The following is a 20412-nucleotide window of genomic DNA, read 5'->3' as shown; positions in this document are numbered from 1 at the left end:
ATCCTTCATACAAAAGCAGATACTGAAGATAATTTTCTTTCAGACATATTTGCTAGAGATACTGTCTATATACCGGTATAGTATACACAGTAATGTAGGCCAACGAATTTATTTCTAGATTTCTTTCTTCTTATTAAAAAACAAACAAACAATAGACTAGTTTTTAAAGGAAAATGCCTTTTAGCTTTACCATATGAAAACAATTGCTTGAAAAACGTGATCATTAACATTAGAAACGTTTATCATTTCTCATTATAAGAAGAGTCTAGGGAATTAATTCGATCTTGTCAAAACTCTGTAATATATTATCATGTAATATAAATAAATATCAAGCATCTGAATCTGTGAAGTAAATATTCAATATAAATAGATAAGTCATACGGAAATATATGTAGACGTAGGATAGTTTTCAGCCCAAAATACGAATATTCCGTAGAAGTGTCGTTATTTAAAACTGTTACAATTAGTACAATCTGTCTGTCCAGTCAATAAGGACAATTCTTATTCTATGAAAAAATTGATAAATAGAGCATTTTGTTTGAGTAAGATCTGATATTGATTGTTAATGTTTACTCACTAACGAGCAATTTACAAACAAGGAACATTTCTATGGTATTTCTGGTTCTATAAGAAACATACCATTTGATAGTACATTGTTCCCGCTGGTATCAATTGTGGTAAGGTTTTTGTCTGTATCAACAGTCATCAATGTGTAAAGTTTTGATTTCCTACTACAGTCCATTTCCAAATGTCCTAAAAAGCAATGGAACCATGCTTTTTCTAAAATGTAGTTTAGTAAGGTGCCTTTACGTCTTGCCATTGCTTACTAACTTACAATGAATTCTTAGACAGTAAAATTTACATACAATGAATATAAGATGTAATTAGTACCTTGTAGATGGATCCAAACTCTTCCTTCCAATCCCGTGTGTATTTTAATAATGTACCGAGTGGAATTGCTGTCAAAATCGTTATTTAAGGTGATGTTAATACCGTATACGCCCCTGTTCTCATAACCTGAAAGACAAATATTGATTACATGCAGTGAAAAATTAACACTGTAAATATTAATGATTTAATAATAAATGTCTGTTAGCTTCTTCGTGTCCGGCTCATAACTTTAATACTAATAGGCTTAGTGTTATCAAATTATATCAGCTGATACATCTTGGGTAGGTTTATATTGCGCACAAAAAGTAGGTCACTCTGACCATTAATTAAGAAGTTATAGCCAAATATGGAAAAATCCTGTCCGGCTCATAGCTAGAAAATTATTGGACTTAAAATCACCAAACTTAGCCAGTTTATGCATCTTAGGTAGAGGGTGTGTCGCGTCCTACTTCAAAGTCACCGTGACCTTTAATTAAAGTAAATTAAAAACAACTCTTTTTACTATTTAATCCTCCGTGGCACCTGATTCCACCTCTGATGTTTTGGAGGTCCGTGTTTGCTCTGCTCCTTTTTCGTATTATTTTATGGACTTTTGATCTGGAATACTGTTCCATATCTCCATATGTTTCATTACACATTCCAAAATGTAAGAATATTGCAGTATCCTTATTTAAAATATATTAAATCAAGAAAAAACTTATTTTTTCAGCATATACTTTACAGCAATCTTTAACAAATGTAATGTATGTTATAAGAGAAATCCATCTTTCCCATGGGTGTAATTATCAAGCACTGGTCAAGTAGAATTTTTATAACAGAAAATTGACTGTCAAATTAGAGAAAAATTAATGAGATTAGTGTGAGGGACTAACTGGTAGAGCATCCCTGATCAAGCAGGTGTTATCTATACTCCTTGGGAATTGGGCAAATGTGTCAGCCTGTTAGATTGAAAAATAGTTCTTGTTGGCTAGTCTAAGTTTAAAAATGAATTTGATGAAAAGTAATTAAAACTAATTTAAAACTGCATAATTAACTTATCTGATATTATATAATATTATTAAAACTAATTTTCGGGGATGGGGTGGAATCAGTATGTTCATTTGTCCACATGAATTGCAGAGTAAATCCTGTCTGACATTAAATATAAAAATATATCAGATTAGTTTATCATGGTTTAAAAATGTTTTAGGGTAGAAAGTGCAGATCCATTCATCTCTTGGGATTAATTAGTAGACAAGCATCCAGTTAAAGATTGATTAATGAGTTCAATGTAGGAATGCTAGCTGTCTCAATCATTTCTGTAGAGCATCTCTATCTGTGTCCATTGGGAGTTAGACAGAACTGCTGGTCATTTTATAGCATATGCCATTGATGCCAATCTTTTGGCGTGGATTAGGTTATTAAGACTAATTTGATATTGTTTAATTTGATGGGGATTTGACAAGGTCTACAACCAGTATAGAAATCTATGATGTAATATTTATCATACATGTAATTAATGCCTACACCACAGGAGACAGAAAAATCATGGAAATCTTAGAATTAAGGTTGACATGATTTTCTTGCACTTTAAACTGTTTATGATAATTAAATTAATCGACAGGCATATCATGCTGTGGCGGGGCATTTTATTTTCTTGAAGGGAAAACATCATCTTACTGTATAATTTTTCCTCATCTCTATATAGAGTCAGACTGGCTTCTGTCAGCTCTAGTAAGGATAAGAGATGTATTGTCCCCTTCACTTTACATGTAATGTATCCATAGAAACTGTCCGTAACCATATGCATGGCTCTGAATCTTTTTGTAGTGTTCCGATTACTTTCCAATAAATTGAATATAAGGTTCTCTAAGGAAAAAAGTATTTTGTAATATTATTTTAATTAATTTTATTGTAAATAATATTTTTTAAATATTTTATTTATTTTATATTGTTCTACTTTATAAAATATATTTTTTCTTCCCCCTTCCTCCGAAAAACTGACTGTTATTATAATTCTAAAATTTAAAAACAGTATAAATCTTACTTGGTATGCAAATATAAGTAAAACTAATGAATAAGGAATCCTTGGTCCAGTTGTGTTCTAGTTTGGTCTCATTTCGGCAACTTTCAGAATTGAATAGGTCAAATGTTTTGTAAAGTAACTCCTCAAAACACATGTATTTTTTAAGTTACAGCTGGTTCCAGCAATAAAAGGCGTCCCATCACTGTTAGAGCTGCCGAGTGGTAGGGACCTGGTACACACCCCCTTTTCCAAATTTGCAGCACATGATTTTTCTTGGTCACCAACAGAAACAGAACCTGATGTTATAGCCTGGTTCTTAACGTAGATAACTTCACCAGGGCCACACTTCATATCTGTCCTTTCTGCTACATGATGTACCACTCTCTGGCATTTAGTTTGTTTAACCCCAGTGGAAATAATCATATCTATAATTAAATCAGTGAGTAGAAATCAATGATATTTGAATTAACCTATTTATTATAAAAAAAAAATTAAAAAAAGATACAAGCTCTCATTAGTACATCAATAATTTACCTTGATAAAGAATTGCGATGAGCATAAAAGGAAAATATCTTCTTGTCACAGCCATCTTTCTGTTAGATGACAATGACAGGAGGAAATCCCTTTCAATTTCCAGCATTAGGACATCAAATTTCCTTATGAATACATTTCATGAAGTGATGGCTAAGTTCACTTAACATAAAATAACATGAAAAAGATATCACTCGTTTTTCCTCATTTTAGCTTTAAGTATCCTAGTTGTTCACAAGGTGACAAATTCAAAAAAAAAAAAAAGAAAAAAAAAATTGCCCCCCTTATTGGTTGTGATGCACTGGATGAAAAATACAGTTTCCGCATGGCTGAAACCCTACTGAAACTCTGCGGAAACTTAAGGTTAATAATAGTTTCTGCAAAGTTTCAGTGCGGAAACTTCAAGTTTCATCAAGTTTCCGCAGTGCGGAAACCAAAGGTGTCCACGAATCCAAATAGTTTCCGCAACTGAAACTTGCTGAAACTTGAGGTATACGCAAGGTTTCAGCATGCGTATACTGTTGAAATACAAATGGTGTACCATAGGTTTCCGCAACTGAAACTTGCTGAAACTTGAGGTATACGCAAGGTTTCAGTATGCGTATACGGTTAAAATACATATGGTTTACCAATGGTTTCCGCAACAGAAACTTGCTGAAACTTGAGGTATACGCAAGGTTTTAGTATGCATATACAGTTGAAATACATATGGTTTACCAATGGTTTCCGCAACAGAAACTTGCTGAAACTTGAGGTATAGGCAAGTATGCGTTTACAATATTGATATACATAGGGTATACTATAGGTTTCCGCAACGGAAACTGTAGTATTGACTACACAATTTAGCCCTGGTTTTCAACCAAAAGTCATTTTCCCCCTGAATTCTCATATTGGAAAAAACAACAACACACTAACACTAGTTATCAAAGAATATTTAATGTTATTACCAACATTTACATACATCGGGTTGAACATTTTTCTCTTGCATCATAAACATGTTTACAGCTAAGTCCGAGCCCTCAAGTCACGACAGGAGGACAGAGAAAATGTCTGCATTTAATGATGTCTCATATATCAGAGATATAATCTTGCAAGAGGAACTTAGAACTGCATTACTGCAATCAATCAACTAAACCTGAATTCGGTTTATGCAAGTCTAGTATTATCAAGGAAATGTAAAATTACTTGGTATAATAAATGCACAAGTTCACATCATAAGTAGCCAATAAGCACCAAGGAGGATTCCTTTGTTAAAAATTCAGTTTGTAGTCCATCATCAACAAACAGAAAAGTCCCTGAGTGGTTCTCATTTTTTGATGACCCACTTACACTTATCATGCTTATGCTAGTGGTGACTGCATGTTTTCGGAACTGTGCAACACATCACTGTAGTCTGCATGTATGTCCTGTTCCAGTTTCAGTTGACTTTAAAAATATCAATGCTTGAGTATAGAGAGACTTGTTTTCATCATTGGAGAAATGATATCATGTTCAAGTTGGATTGATCTGCTCATCAGTTACTTCAACCTATTGAAAATATATATAAATATAGTTTAACAAAATCCCAATCCAAATAAAACAACATGTTAGATCCTCTCGCATACTCGCTACACAACATCTAACAACATCCCATAGAAGGTCGCGTCAGATGTCAAATACGGAACAACTCTAGACTTATTCGTTCCAATATATGATATACAATAATTTTGCAGTTGACTATTTGATTGGTTAATAGAATTTGACCTCTGACGTGACACTCTACAGGATGTTGTTAGATTTAGGCAGTATCTAACATCTAATATTAATTTGATGGACATAGTCCCTAATGCTGTTCTAGTACAAGTTTTTGTTTGATTAATTTCACATTTTAAGCATTTTTTTTATCAGAATGATTTAAAATGAAATCTAAAAATTTATCAAGTGTAAAATATCATTAGTTTATTAAAGATGCCTCTTTTAAACACTTGATTAGGGGTAATGAAATAAACAAACTTGAATTTATTTAAATGTACCTGAATATATATGCATAGATTTGTTTCTGATTTTCAGAATAAATTAAGGAATTTTCTTTCATTCTACTTGTTCATCAAAATAGACCTAATAGGTATCATGTAACAACTTTCACTCAATTGAATTTGGTTTGTGTTTTAAACAAAAAGCCATGAAATTCCAAATTTTGGAAGATGCACCATTGTTTTTCATAATTATACACTTAACATGCTTACTTTGGTTACTCAATACCCAAAGGTAGACCAGAGTAATAAAGATAAAATGCAATTCCATTTTAAAACCACCAGTTGTGTACCCCACCCCACAGGAACCACTAACCCTGGGGCCACACATTTCAAAATTTTCTAAATGTTATCTTAAGTTTTTTTCATCATAAATGGTTGATTTATTCCAAAGAGCTATATGGACCAACCATAGTACTAGAACCCCTGACCTTGGGGCCATGAATTTCATAATTATGGTAGATGACTCAGTGCTCATTACAATCATGCCAACAGTTTGACAGCTTGATGTCCAGAAGTAAAAAAGATGGGGGGGGGGTATCATAATATTTACAAATTTTGTTCCCCTTCATTGTAGGTGCTTTGTACCAAAATTGGTTGAAATTGGTTGAGCAATTGCAAGGAAGAAGCTGAAAATGTTCAAATGTCAACACACGACAGACAAAAACAGATAGTAATAGGTCACCTGAGTTTACTAAGGTGACCTATAAATAGGCCTGTTTATAAATACTTATTTTAAATAAATCAGAGAATTTTAGTAGGTAGCTCGCAAAATGAGACTTTCTAAGAAAATGTTAACATCTGTTAATTTGATGGAAATGCTGAACATATCAAGATATTATATAAAGCTTAAAAAGTAGAGGAAAGCAGCTTACACCCCCCCCCCTCCCCCACAACACACACACTGACAACCACTGACTATGATAAATAGAGAGCTTTATATTATACAGTGAGATTAAGAAAACAATAGAAAATAAAAACATAAACTTGGTGCTTTATTCCTTAATTTCCTAAAATAGAGTTACATAAGTTCTAACAACTAAAACATGCTTTTTAACAGAAGTATTCTTCCTCCTCATTTAGTTTTCAGATGATTTGTTCCATGGATATCTGAAATTAAAATAGATCGAGTTAGTACAGTACATAACAGTAATAACTTTTTTGTTTTTAGCATGAGCTCAGAAAGGTCCCAAAAACCACTTGCATGCCCATTCCCCTGCACCTGACAGGCAGTGAAAATTCTAATGGACACATGACAAAGAAGAAAAAATGATTGGAAATTGTATTATTTTAAAATGGACACAGTCACACTCTGGTCTAATTCTAATTGGCAGTCCTATCAGGCTATCACAACCTCAATTTACAAGATTTTGAAATGCAATTATATCTGAGAGTGAGAAAAATTAAATAAGTTATAATTTTCCATAAAAGCAAGACTACATCTAAATTATGTTTGTTTAAGATATGTAGGCCTTCTCCGATTCAAAATTATAATTCATTTGATAATTTATTTTATTTAATATTCTATTTTACATCAAGGGAAGATCATTTGTATAATAACACAGAACTAGGACTCTTCAGTGGCCATTGTTGAAAACTGATTTAATTAGTGATAGAAATATGGCAAATGGTAAACAGCTATAAACAGAGATATTACAAAAATCTTATTTGTGTATCAGTCATTTTATCAAGTCAATAAAATTTAGAGATCATAAAAGTATTATGTCAAATTTTCATAATGGGTCACATTGCCATTGGTTAGAGCGACACGCCTAGAGTTGGGGAGTAAAAGCTGACTCCTACATCACGGGTCTGAATCCAATGTAGTACATAGAGACTGGTCCCTCGGATGAGACTGTGTTGGTGACGTGTCCACATTAATAAAAAGTTCTCTAACGGGTAACAAATAAATACAAGTATATGACTGTATAATGAATCAATACATGTAACTCAAGAATTTGAAAATGGCCAATTGCCCATTTCATCAAGCTCCAGTCTATCATAATACACACTTCAGGTAAATACTGTTCTGTTCATATCAAGAGAATAATTTTTTATGGTTGTGATTTCTGATGTACATGTATTTAGAAACTGCACCACATTTAATACACAAGGTACAATAAAAATATGGTATTTCTAATGAACAATAACACCATGCACACTACCGGTAAATCAAGTTTTAGGTTGCTAAAATAGTGTTGATTGTTTCATATAGATCAAAACATGCATATGTGTCAGCATGAAATTACAATTGATCTATTAATTTAAAATAAATATCATTTTAACATTTCACATTTAATTAATGATAATTATGCCTTGTAAGAAAAGATGTTTATGTATCTTCTAGGGCTGGGACGATACCGAACTTAGCCGATCCGATACATATCACGATACCTTAGGTGCGATACGATGCATATCACGATACATTTAAAACCAAATAAAACTAGATATTTTTTGTAGAACATTTAATTCGGAACATTACCGATTATAAAAATAAACTAATTCAACAGAAACCCGACTTACTGCCATTGTGTTTTCGTTGATTTAACATAATCCGGCGTGTCTGACGCCATTCTGACGCTTGTATTTTGAATTCTGTATCACCAAGACGTTTGTACTTTATTTTTGATTGTTTAAACGTCTTGATGATACAGACTAAAGGACTAAAAATTCCGAATTCTAAAGCCCGGACATTTTTGGAAGTTAAAAAAAGTGCGGTCAGGTATCGTGATACTAAATTATATGAATCGATCCGTATATCGTCAAAGTGAATACTGTGATGCATCGGTGCACCGGTGGATCGTCCCAGCCCTAGACTATCTTCGTGTATAACTATTTTGTTCACGTACGACAATGTTTCAAAATCATAATGTATGGTATGAAACTTAATAAAATACTTCAACCTGAATAATGTGAGGCATTCTGAAAATTATCAAGTCACTTTCATATCCCAAAATCTGCAAGTTCTCAGGAATTTTACTTTCATGACTATACAACATGTACAAATTGGCATTTCACAGTGATACAATACTACACAATGACATTCTCCCAACATGATGCCCTCTAATACAGTGGCATTCTCCCAACATGATGCCCTCTAACATGTCTAATATTTATGATTCTAGACTGCATGTATGTTAAAAATATATTCAACCCCTTCCTCGACTGTGCAACACAGTCTTCCATCAATAATAAAAACAATTCAGCAAAAAATAAATGTAGGATTCAAGAAACTACTCCTGCGAATAACAATGAACACATCCAGCAGTTATAATGAACAACAAAGCTCACCTTTTTTCTGAAAGAACATAAGCGTGGGGGCAAATCTTTCGATTTTCCGAAAAAGTAAACACCGGATACAAGTTCATAACGATATTATCCTCTAAAACCAACCTACATTTAAAATTCCGGAATACTACAACACGTATTTTTTTTTTTTTTAACATGATCGGAACGATGCAGAAAAACATTTTCTAAATCATACGAAAAACATGCAAGATAAATACAATGGTACAAAATGCATGCGGCCGTTTTAACAGCACTTAATTATACGTATTACAACCTAAGCTGAGAATGATTTACAAGGCGCTTTTTCAAAATAATTATAACTGTACAATGGTCGATTTGAATTTTTGGAACGCGCCGTTTTGACCCAACTTTATTCTTACGATTGCAGACAATTAAAACAAAAATAAAGGTGCTCTGAACTGTAAGAAATAACTACCTGTATCTAATCTGTCGTTTGAGGTGCCTTTCTTCTGTGTGGAGTCAAAAGATCTTCTCATCTCTGTTGTTTTTCTTGAGCAAGTTTTTGGTGTTTTCTTCGCCATTTTGTCCGTCTTTCTTCTACTAAAAATCTAACCAATGAGAGAGAAGCATTCTATCGCGATACGCCACCTAGTGATTGAATGTCAGTCTCTACGGAAATTTTGAATTTCTCTTTTGGCAATATTTTTTTTTACGTTTTAATTGCAGACGTCCTTGCATTTATGACAACAGAATGAACCTGTCAGTTTTAAATGCTTAAATAAAATTGATCATGGAATCGAATTTTGGTATAAAACCGTATTTTAAGTCCCTTATTATCATGATTATTATGATTATGGTAATTGTTGAAACGGACTGTCCATATTTTTACAAATAGATTGAAAATCATATACACATGTACTTAGATTATTGTGTAAAAAAAGTATACAAGTCAACAAAGTTATGCTGATGGCATATTATCCACAAACAAGAGCGATTTTAACCCCCCCCTTTCTAGTAAGCGATACGAATTAGCTGGTTAAAACTTTATCACAAGTCTGCAAATTTATGTTTATATGGTTTTTTTTTTAAATCTTAATCTACGGGATACATTATTATTTGTATCCTAAAATAGAATAGATAAATTAACAAAGTACGTGTAAGTTTATAATCATTGTTATATAGTGAATTATATAATGATTAATTTTGACCTTCGTAACTTAAATAAAACGAAGGAAAAAATTACAAACTATATTAGAATGTGTTGTATGAGTCTCTGTCTCTCTCTCTCTCTCTCTCTGGTATTGCTTTTTATACTTTTGTGAAACTCAAAAGCAAAATTGGGGTTATAAGAATTATTAATCAATTGTTAAAAATTTCAATCTCAGAAAATATCTACATGTACAATTTTAAAATAGTAAATAGCGCTGCTTCTCAGCATTAGATGATGAACAAAAAAATTATTGGTTATTACTCAATACAGAAGATACGGAAACTCTTAATTTTGCGGGCAAATTTATAAATGATATCATGTAATAGTAGTCATAGTCCTTTACACATGTCATGTATATTGTTGCTTACTAAATGTATTTATCTTTTTTTTTTATCTTTTCCTTATTATTGTAATAACCTCACACTTTTCTGTTTTGGACTCTAAATTAGAAATAAAGCGTTGTTTTATTGTGTACTTAGAAATAACCTAGAGAAAAAAGTTATGAAATAAAATTCATAGACTTTGTTTTCATTAGGTTGCGTGTCATCGATCTCTAAATATTTTCAATATTGAAGTTTACAATGGTGGCAAACAAGGAATACCATTAATTGTCGATTTTTTTGTGATTGCCGATTTTTTTGTGGAGAAATTGTAAAATACTATTGAATTTTCTTAAATAGTCATTGAACTAGAAAATATTCTCCTTACCTGTAGATTATTTTTATTATTTATTAGATTTATCTATAGATAAATATCTGAGAGGTTTTTCCTTTTTTTCTTTTAATCACCAACACATAATAAACTTAATAGCTTATATGAAACATTTTATATAAAATATTTTATAAAACAATCTTATTTGTTTGATTTAGGTGAAGTTATATATATATATATAGTTTGTGTGGGATTTTTTTTAATTTTTTAAAAGTTGAATGTTCAGACACCTTGGGGTCATTACTAGTGACTATACTGTGTATACCATGTACTGTATGTATATAATACGCCTGGTCACAGCCCATTGTTCCTCTAAGGTAGAAAAACCTCTCAATCCACATAGAATATACAAAAAATACACCAACACGGTAGCAGGTGTCTTCGCGACACGTGTCTCCCCACCTGTGGCACGTGAGGACAGGTGCCCGCGAGTGGGGTTCAAAGAAAAGGATTGAAAATTTGATCAACTTACATACTACTTTTATTTTTTTTAAAAAGTGTGTTCTGAATCACAAATATATAGCACATTATACATCTCAATACGAATATAATTGAACATATTACTAAAAAGTATAGGTACCGCGTTTTCAGTAATATTGCATTAATTAACATCACGAAAGCAAGATATTTGAAAAATAAATAAATAAATAAAATGCCTACACATAACTTGCAATCTAATTAAAATGAGATTTTCCATTCGTTCCCAGGGTATTGTTTCACAAAAACAGACTTTTTACATTAATAAGTCTTCCTCGTGCGAATAAGCATTTGGGTAACAAATGAGACGATTTAATTTTAATTAGATTGACATAATATGCTGCAGATCTTAAGAACCATGGCATCAAATGTTCAGGCTAGGACATGTTTTCTTGCAATATTTACCCGCGGCTTTCGAATAAGATTAACGCCTATTAAACGAATAACATGTATTCATGAGAACGGAGATAAAAATACATATATGTAGATATTAAATCAATGTAATTATAAAAAAACAACTAGTAACTATTGCACTATATATCTATGTTGAACACTGAATAGTAAAACGGCTTCCTAGTCAGTATGTGTTGTTAACAAATTGAATTATTGAAATGATAATTTTCCATTCAGGAATATAGATACATGTATAAGAAATTTAAATGCAAAACTTGCTATCTCAGATAATGTAAACATTCGCTCTCGTAATTATCTGTATTTCATACACCATGAAGACACAGTAATTTTCTTTTTTAAACAAATTAACATTAAATGTAATTGTAGACAAAGGAACCTCCATATATAACCCTTGATTTGTTCTCATACGGAAGTAATATTTTGTGAAAATAATGTATGTTATGAAAAGAATTAATTCCGGAGGGGGAGTCTCGAGTTGGGTAATGTAGAAAATCCTGGTGAGAGGAATCGATTTTGTTTAAAAATGATATTTTTTCAGCACAATATGAAATAAATTAATATGAAGCAAGGATCTTGTATAAAGTGCTTATCATTGATATCAATATCGGTATGTGTAAGTTTACACAGAGCACATATCAAAATCTGAATATGAAGTAGTAGATACCTGGTATTTAAAAATAAAACCATTTTTTAAAATGTATAAATAAATAAAAATATGATATGAGTTGATTTTTCTACCCTTTTGAAAAAAAAAATAATAAAAAAACAGTTTCAGTTCGGTTTCAGCATGCGAAAACCATACAGAATCAAAATCAATAGTAAAGATTATAATGAGTTGATTTTTCTACCCTTTTGAAAAAAAAATAGAAAAAGTTTCAGTTCGGTTTCAGCATGCGGAAACCATATGGAATCGAACTCAATCGGAAAAAAAATCATTTGAATTGATTTTTTTACCCATTTGAAAAAAAAGAAAAGAAAAAGTTTCAGTTCGGTTTCAGCATGCGGAAACCATATGGAATCGAAATCAATAGTTTCCGGAAACTGAAACCTACTGAAACTAAAAAGTATCGTTAAATTGACATTTCATTAAAATTTACATTGGTTTCCGTTTTGCGGAAACTATTTGGAAACAAATCTAATAGTTTCAGCATACTGAAACCCTACAGAAACTTGCTGAAACTAATATATAGTTTCCGCATTGCGGAAACCATACAGGAAACTTCAACGCCAAGTTTCAGCAAGGTTTCCATATAGTTTCAGTTTTGCGGAAACTGGACTTTTCACCCAGTGATGCAACCAAAAAAATTAATAATTTTGAATATTTTTTATTACATAACAATTTACCAAAAAGAAAATGAAAAAAAAGTCTTTTTAGCTAATAAAAGCTGAAGTGCAATCTAGAATGTTTTCTTAAAGAACTGCATCACATTTCAAGGTTAAGGTCATGAGACCAAATATCTATCATAATACAATCCAAAGGTCTTGTCACAAGTAATGCTTTTGTTAAAAAGATATGAATGCCCTGTCTTTTCTCCAGAAAATAAATATACTACCTGGATTAGAATTTGTAATGGAAAAAAAGTGCGAACGATAGTATTGTTCTCCCGCATACCTCCAAGTCGAAAGTTAACATATTTGAATGATTGTTCACATATATATGGATTTTCATAAAGCATAAATTCTTTAGGAAAACCACGAGAGATAACTGTAAAATGTTGGTAAAACTCCAGTTTTCACTATAGAAACAGACCTGCCTACCCTTCCGCTTTTGGCGTATTTCTTCCGCTTTTTACCACAAAATTACGCTATTACGCCACTTACATTAATTTTACGCTTTTGATATTTTGGTTTAAAATCCATAATGAACGTCTAAATTTAGAGTCAAAGTACGACCTGCTAAAATGAAATGAGAAGTTCCAATAAAAGTAATTGATAGAGGACTAGTTCAATATCGTACATTAACTACTAAATGATATTGCAATAAGTACAGCCATTTCTATGCTCAATTTTGTTTATTTTAACGTTACTTAGAACAAGATAACAGAAATGTGAGTGTTAAAAAGATACAATACATTGTTTTTATGTACGATTTGTGTAAACATGCAAACGCAAGCCTTCTATTAAGTGATTTGATAGTTGATGCAAACGGACCATATGCTTCATTAAGGGTGTACGGTTGGTTTGAGTTTATTATAGGATAGTGGTATTTTACAACACATTTTTGATAATAGATTATTTTAAAATTTGGCATTTTGATGGTAGCCCGCTAAACTTTAAATCGCTAAAATAGTCAGTACTCTTCTTAGTGTTCATCTGCAGAGAATTGAAACCCTGTGTCCGCTAAAATAAATTACGCCAAAATTATTGGCAAAACAAAGCAGGCAAAACGCTAAATTTTACACCCGCCAAGAAAACCCGCCATACGGAATAAGAGTAAAGCAACAAAATAGGAAAACATGATTGATTACGCTTTAACCTCTAAAATTCCACCAAAAATTTACTGAAATTACACCCTTGGAATGAAAAGGGTAGGCAGGTCTGTAGAAATCAACGGGAAACGAGATATATTTTAAAAACATCTCCTCTCCCCCAATGAAACACAAATTCCTTTTTACAGGTAATATGGACTATCATTTCACAAATTCACACCAAACCTTTTTGTGTTTCACGGGGGGTGGGAGGGGGGTTACATATGTTTATAGACAAAAAACAATAAAAATCTTAATTATTTCAGCAAAATTCAGCAAATTTCTAAGCGGTTTTTCAACTTAAACATTATATTTTACTACTATACATCTTTAATCTTATATGCGTAAAACATAAGAAAAGAAACATTTATTCATATCCAAGACTATTTCAAAATAATTATGGTGATGCTTTTAGGCCCGATTTTAGTGCAAAATATCGTCTACCCCATTCTTTCAAGGACTGAAATTTGGAATACTTTACTATTTAACACTGGTATTATTTTAATTAATTAATCACCATTGAACTGTTTTTTTTTTTTTTGTTAAACAAAGACTTTATTGCCAAACTGTCATTCCTATTTTAAAAATTATCTGGTTGTAAATTATAGACGAGAATCAAGAGTTGGCGCGCGTAGTTCTTTGTTCCACAAGGTTTGCTTTGCGCCATTTGATTTTCCTAGTACCCCAAATAACTTAACCGTTACTCAGTATTCTAGTAGATAAAGTTGGAATACTTTGAAAAAGAAACTTTTATCCCTTATAACTTTTTTTGTCCTGAATAATAATAAGGACGACGATTAGTGATGAAATATATAGAGATAACGTACAGTATTGAGCTCAAAATCTATTCGAGTGTGACCGTGCGGAATGACCCGATTTTTGAGTGACAATTATATTGAAGTTCCTTGATAGTGCTAATTAGAATATAATAGACATTGACCGCAAGACATTTGATGCCGTCTGTGCCTGATCGAACGTATTAATTCTTATTCTGTTATATCAATTATGTTCTTCTGTTTAGAGTAATTCATCATATTTATTGTCTATTTCATTGTTGCGATAAATTGGTTGTTTTATACATGATCGTGAGTTGCAAAGGGGACTCTGCACTGTCCACGCCGACATCCAGATCGTGTAGAAAACGCCAATTTTTGGATCGTTAATAAATTATTAAACGAAGCACCGAGTCGTGGCCTTCAACTCGACATTTAGATATATCGACGACGAATTGTGAGCTTGAAATAAAAGATACCACAGAATCTGACACATCTGCTTCATACTTGGATATTTTACTTGAAAAAGACGTTAATGGTAATTTAACAACCAAGCTCTATGATAAACGTGGTGACTTTAACTTTTCAATTGTCCACTTCCCTGTCTTATGCAGCAATATACGTTTATCACCTGTATACACGGTTTATATATCTCAGTTGATTCGATACGCCAGAGCATGAAATTTTTAAAACGAGGTCAGTTATTGTCAAACAAGTTGTCGAAACAAGAATATCTCGTTTAAAGTCATCATTTCGCAAGGTATGGTCGATAGAATGACCTTGTCATCAAATACAACCTATCATTAAGTGAGATGCTAACTGACGTTTTATATACCAATTACTTGGCCACTATTTTCACATTGAACTGTCTCAGGAATGTTTCTGTTTTTACCTAAGCATGACAAGAAGCATACGGCGAGAGTAATCAGTCGACAGGGGATGCTTACTCCTCCTTGGCACCTGACCCCACCTTGGTGTTTTTGAGATCCGTATTTGCTCTGCTGTCGATGTGTATTATTCAAATGGACTTTGAGTTTGAATACTGTTCGTTATCTTAATATTTAATGGCATTTTCTAAAGTTGAGATTTGCTGTATTTTATTACTAAGTATGTTATAAAATATACTCTTTTCGACAAAACATCCTGTATCAGCCCTAAATACCTCTGGCTAATATTGGTCTCTCAGACTGATACTGAAAAAAGTCTCTTCCATCGTCAAGGTCTTAACGGGACTTGATTATATGGAATGATTCTTTGAAATTCTTCTCCGCTCCTGGGAAAGAAGCAGACAACCTAGGTTTGGTTTGATGAGAAGAGGTACCTCTTCCAAATTTTGAAATTTATTGCCCTTTCAAAATCATGAAAACCATGACAAATTGGACTTGAAAAAGTATAAGTATTTCTGCTACATGTCGAAGTTTTTAAAATCATTATTCACCAGAAAAATTAATATATTTATATTCTAAGTCACTGTATACACAGACACCTATATACTATAGTATATATACCTCTGGTATACATTTGAATAAACAGTAATAAACAAAAGCAGAAAATGATGATAATCAAGTTTCCTATCAGCATTATTAGTTGTAGTAAAGAGTAATGTAGGCTAACAAATTTACATGTATTTTTAGATTTCTTACTTCTAATTTTAAAACAAACTAAAACAATAGATTAGTTTTAAAAGGAAAATGCCTTTTCATTTTATCATGCATATGAAAACAATTGTCACTTAAATAGATGAAACAGGTGATTAACATTGCAGACGCTTATCTCATTATATGAAGAGTCTAGCGATTTGATTTTTAACAAAACTCTGTAATATAAAAAATTATTAAGCATCCGAATCTGGGAAGTAAATATAAATATTCAGTATAAATAGATAAACAATACACATACGGAAATATATGTAGACATAACTCGGAAGGATAATTTTCAGCCTAATTAAAATACGAATATTCTGTAAAAAGTGTTGTTATTTGTCCCTCTTAACACATGTACATTTGATCCTGTTTCATTTTTTGTTCTTAATTGCATTTAAACCATTTTTGAATGCAATTTCATTGATATCAGTTAATATCTTGAGTTTGCGTGTCATTCTCCGAATGCAGTAAATTTTCTCTTGTAGAGGATATTTCGGAGTAAATATTTCCTTCGCCTGTAGCTCTGTCAGCTGCCATCTCAGAGACATGACCATGTTCCGTGAAGTTTATTGAGATTCTGTCGGTTTGAAGAGTTATCTCGTTAAGTTTCTCTTTGTCTTTTCTATAAAGAAACGATTCAAATATGAACATTCAATCAAATGAGAAATATGCATGTGTTTTTAGGTCATGTGATTATTTCTCCATGCATAATATTACCTTCTTTGTAATAGATATATTCCGATCATAATAGTTAGGGCTACCACAAGTCCAATAAAAAGCAGGAGAAACATCCGGTTGTCGGATTTGAGGTCTACGGATATTTTTCCTAGAAAGTAATTTTTGGATAAAAATGAAAGAGTTTTCCTTTTTAAGTTAAATAAATAGAAAGAAAGGAAAAAACTTATTTCTATTAAAAATTTGATAAATACATGTAGAATATTTTGTTTGAGCAAGATGCGACATTGAAACATTTTTAATGTCTACACACTAACGAACAATTTACAAACAAACCTTTTGATCGTACAGTTTTCCTGTTAATATTAAATGTAGTAAGATTTTTGTCCGTATCAACAGTCTTCAATGTGTTAAGTTCTGATTTCCTACTGCAGTCCATTTCCAAATGTCCTTAAAGCAATGGAACCATTTTGTAACAAGGAACCTACATGTCTTGACATTGATTTATTGGTAAAATGAATTCTTATGCAGTAAAATTTTCATACAATGGATATAAGATGTAATAGTACCTTGGAGATGTATCCAAACTCTTCCCTCCAGTTCTGTATGTATTTTAATAATGTATCGAGTGTTATTGGTATTAAAATCGTTGTTTAAGGTGATGTTAGTACCGTATACGCATCTGTTACCATTACCTGAAAGACAAATATACACTGATTTCATGTTGCGAAATATAAGCATTATAAAGATTAATCATTGAATACTAAATGTATTCTTTTTTTTGGAAAAATTATATGAACTTTTCTTTTGAAGATACAAAATTTAAGCAGAATAGGTATCGTATATATAAATTATAGAACTTGTTTTCTTGAAAGCAAACCATCATCTTACTGTATAATTTTTCCCCATCTCTATATAGAGTCAGATTGGCTTCTGTCAGCTCCAGTATGGATAAGAGATGTATTGTTCCCTTCATTTCACATGTAATGTTTCCATAGAAATCGTCCATGACCAAATGAATTTCTCTGGAGGTTTTTATAGTGTTCCGATTACTTTCCAATAAATTGAATAAAAGGTTCTCTAGGGAAAAAAGAACATGTACAAATGTATTTAAGGTCTTCCGTCTTCACGGAAGACCTTATATCTACTGTTTCTTATTATTATTCTTTTTATTATTTTTTTTCCCAAAATTTTGTGCACGCGATTTCTCGAAGACTACTGGATGGAATGACATGAAATTTTCAGAAAAGATTTGTCGTAACGTGAACTTGATCTATCTGAGCGATTTTTTGAAAATTCCAATATGGTGCCAAGTTACGGGACATTTCCTGATTTTAAAATGACATTTTGTCTGTGGTTAATCTCAAGAACGGTAAAAGATATCAATGTGAAACTTTCAGGGATTATAGATCGTGATAGATACTAACCAGGACGCGACCTTTCGTTCGTCGTCAATACTTCCTGTCGTTAGGATATGCAAATTGAAAAAAGCGTATTTTCTAACTTTTTTGTTTTTCAATATTTTTCATTTATTTTTGGAATGTTAATAGAAACCCTTTTACTGATGCTTACTATATAAGTTGTTTGAATATTGGGTAATCTGAACTCTAGATATTAATATTTGAAAATCTGAAGCGGACCCAATATGGCGGCTGTCTCTGTCAACTCCGCCATTTCGCGAAGGGGTTTATGGGGGCAAACGTTTGATTAAACCATTCTGACATAAGGATACATGAAATATGAAAAACTACTTGGACTTTCACGTTGTAGTACGTTGCAATTCAGTGTCAATCTTAAAACTTAATTTCCGTTTCACTGCTTTAGTGTAACTGGGCTGGGTACGATATGTAATGTGTACAATGTGTTAAATAAACTTTATTAACGTTGAAATAAAATAAAGGCGATAAGAACGGTTTATTTATTTACTTTCATTGAAACTATCACACCTATTTAATAGATCAGTCCAAAGAAAAGGCGCAAATATTTACTCGTGGCGTTTGGCGCGAAATTATCAATAGTGGTCCGCCTTTTATAATGATTAGACAGGTATACTGTTGCAAAAGTATACACAAGTATATTAAGAGCAGTGTTCCCAATAGCTTAATGGTTTGCGCATTGGGGATAAAAGAGAAAAAAAGCGCATTCACGTTGGCGACCTGGGTTCAATCCTCCTTGTGACCAAAATTTCAAAACACTTTTCAGTTCGATTTTACAAGGTTTTTTTCCTGAATCGGACGGAAGACCTGTCGTTGCTCGCAACGAGATCGTATCTAGTTTCTTATACTAATTTTAATTAATTTTATTGTAAATAATGATTTTTATTTTATTAAATTCAATAATGTTCTACTTGATAAAATAAACTTTATCTTTTCCCCCTAAAAACTGACTGTTATTATTTTAAAATTTGAAATCTTACTTGGTACGCAAAAATAAGTAAAACTAGTGAATAAAGAATCCTTGGTCCAGTTGTGTTCTAGTATGGTCTCATTGCGGCAACTTTCATTGAAAAGGTCAAATGTTTTGTATTTTAGTAAATTCTCATTCAAAACACATGTATTTTTTAAGTTACAGCTGGTTGCAGCAATAAAAGGCGTCCCATCACTGTTAGAGCTGTCGAGTGGTAGGGACCTGGTACACACCCCCTTTTCCAAATTTGCAGCACATGATTTTTCTTGGTCACCAACAGAAACAGAACCTGATGTTATAGCCTGGTTCTTAACGTAGATAACTTCATCAGAGCCACACTTCATATAATTTGTCCTTTCTGCTACGCGATGTACCACTCTCTGGCATTTAGTTTGTTTAACCTCAATGGCTTTAATCATATCTATAATTAAATAAGGGAAAAGAAAAATTAATTATAAATAAACCTGTTTTTTATGAAAATATTTTTTAAAAAGATACAAACTCTTATTAGCACATCTATAACTTACCTTGATAGAGAATTGTGATGAATATAAAAGGAAGATATCTTCTCGTCACAGCCATCTTTCTGTTAAATGACAACGACAAGAGGAAGTCCCTGTCAGTAATTTCCAGCATTAGGACATTATATTTCCTTATCAAGATTAAATGAAATATTTTCTTGGATTTTATGGGGTAAATTATTTGTATTCAAACTATGATGAAAGCGTGCTGGAATATGTAGGACTCCTCATACAGTGCGTAGGCTAATGTAGCTTTTATTTTCCTGGTTATGATTACACTTCCAAATGTGTACACGATTTTTTTAGGCTTTTTGGTAAAAATTGAACTCTTAAATTTACTAACTTTGTCAGTGGTCATTTGCAAAACTATGTTGTTAAAAAAATTTGATTGTACACACAAGTATTCTGAGCTTTACATTAGAATGT

General features: G+C 32.1%; 2 protein-coding genes across 3 annotated transcripts; both read right to left on the bottom strand.

Moving 5' to 3' along the window:
- Window positions 1-518: 518 nt before the first annotated feature.
- On the bottom strand, window positions 519-3546 carry LOC134229092 (uncharacterized). Of its 2 annotated transcripts, none has more exons than XM_062710800.1 (5): window positions 3431-3546; window positions 2918-3321; window positions 2551-2739; window positions 892-1017; window positions 519-753 (listed from the first exon to the last, which is right to left on the bottom strand). In XM_062710800.1, exons 2-5 carry the CDS (start codon window positions 3048-3050, stop codon window positions 608-610), a joined length of 594 nt encoding a protein of 197 aa, XP_062566784.1. In that variant the 5' UTR covers window positions 3051-3321; window positions 3431-3546; the 3' UTR covers window positions 519-607. The 2 variants fall into 2 exon arrangements, with proteins under 2 accessions (XP_062566784.1, XP_062566785.1); XM_062710801.1 differs by having other exon boundaries at window positions 2587-2739.
- A 13196-nt stretch (window positions 3547-16742) lies between these two features.
- LOC134229091 (uncharacterized) lies at window positions 16743-20247 on the bottom strand. The gene is made up of 7 exons (XM_062710798.1): window positions 19993-20247; window positions 19476-19886; window positions 17951-18139; window positions 17629-17754; window positions 17396-17509; window positions 17102-17210; window positions 16743-17006 (listed from the first exon to the last, which is right to left on the bottom strand). The coding sequence occupies exons 1-7, from the start codon at window positions 20099-20101 to the stop codon at window positions 16811-16813; spliced, it is 1254 nt and encodes a 417-aa protein (XP_062566782.1). The 5' UTR covers window positions 20102-20247; the 3' UTR covers window positions 16743-16810.
- Window positions 20248-20412: the final 165 nt, after the last annotated feature.

This window comes from Saccostrea cucullata, unplaced genomic scaffold (genome assembly GCF_032062105.1).
Source record: "Saccostrea cucullata isolate Sc308-1 unplaced genomic scaffold, CSIRO_AGI_Scuc_v1 ctg405, whole genome shotgun sequence".
In the NCBI taxonomy this organism is placed as follows: Eukaryota; Metazoa; Mollusca; class Bivalvia; order Ostreida; family Ostreidae; genus Saccostrea; species Saccostrea cuccullata.
The sequence above is the reverse complement of the archived record's forward strand: the minus strand, read 5'-3'. Positions and strand labels throughout refer to the sequence as shown.

Excerpts from the sequence above, each read along its gene's own strand:
- LOC134229092 (XM_062710800.1), bottom strand. The coding sequence starts at position 3,050 with ATGTGTTTTGAGGAGTTACTTTACAAAACATTTGACCTATTCAATTCT. Across the intron at positions 2,740-2,917 it reads TACTTATATTTGCATACCAA|AGAACCTTATATTCAATTTA; the intron begins GTAAGATTTATA and ends TTTTTTCCTTAG. Across the intron at positions 1,018-2,550 it reads AGATGAGGAAAAATTATACA|GTTATGAGAACAGGGGCGTA; the intron begins GTAAGATGATGT and ends TTTGTCTTTCAG.
- LOC134229091 (XM_062710798.1), bottom strand. The coding sequence starts at position 20,101 with ATGCTGGAAATTACTGACAGGGACTTCCTCTTGTCGTTGTCATTTAAC. Across the intron at positions 17,755-17,950 it reads AGATGGGGAAAAATTATACA|GTAATGGTAACAGATGCGTA; the intron begins GTAAGATGATGG and ends TTTGTCTTTCAG. Across the intron at positions 17,510-17,628 it reads AGTTTGGATACATCTCCAAG|GACATTTGGAAATGGACTGC; the intron begins GTACTATTACAT and ends CATTGCTTTAAG.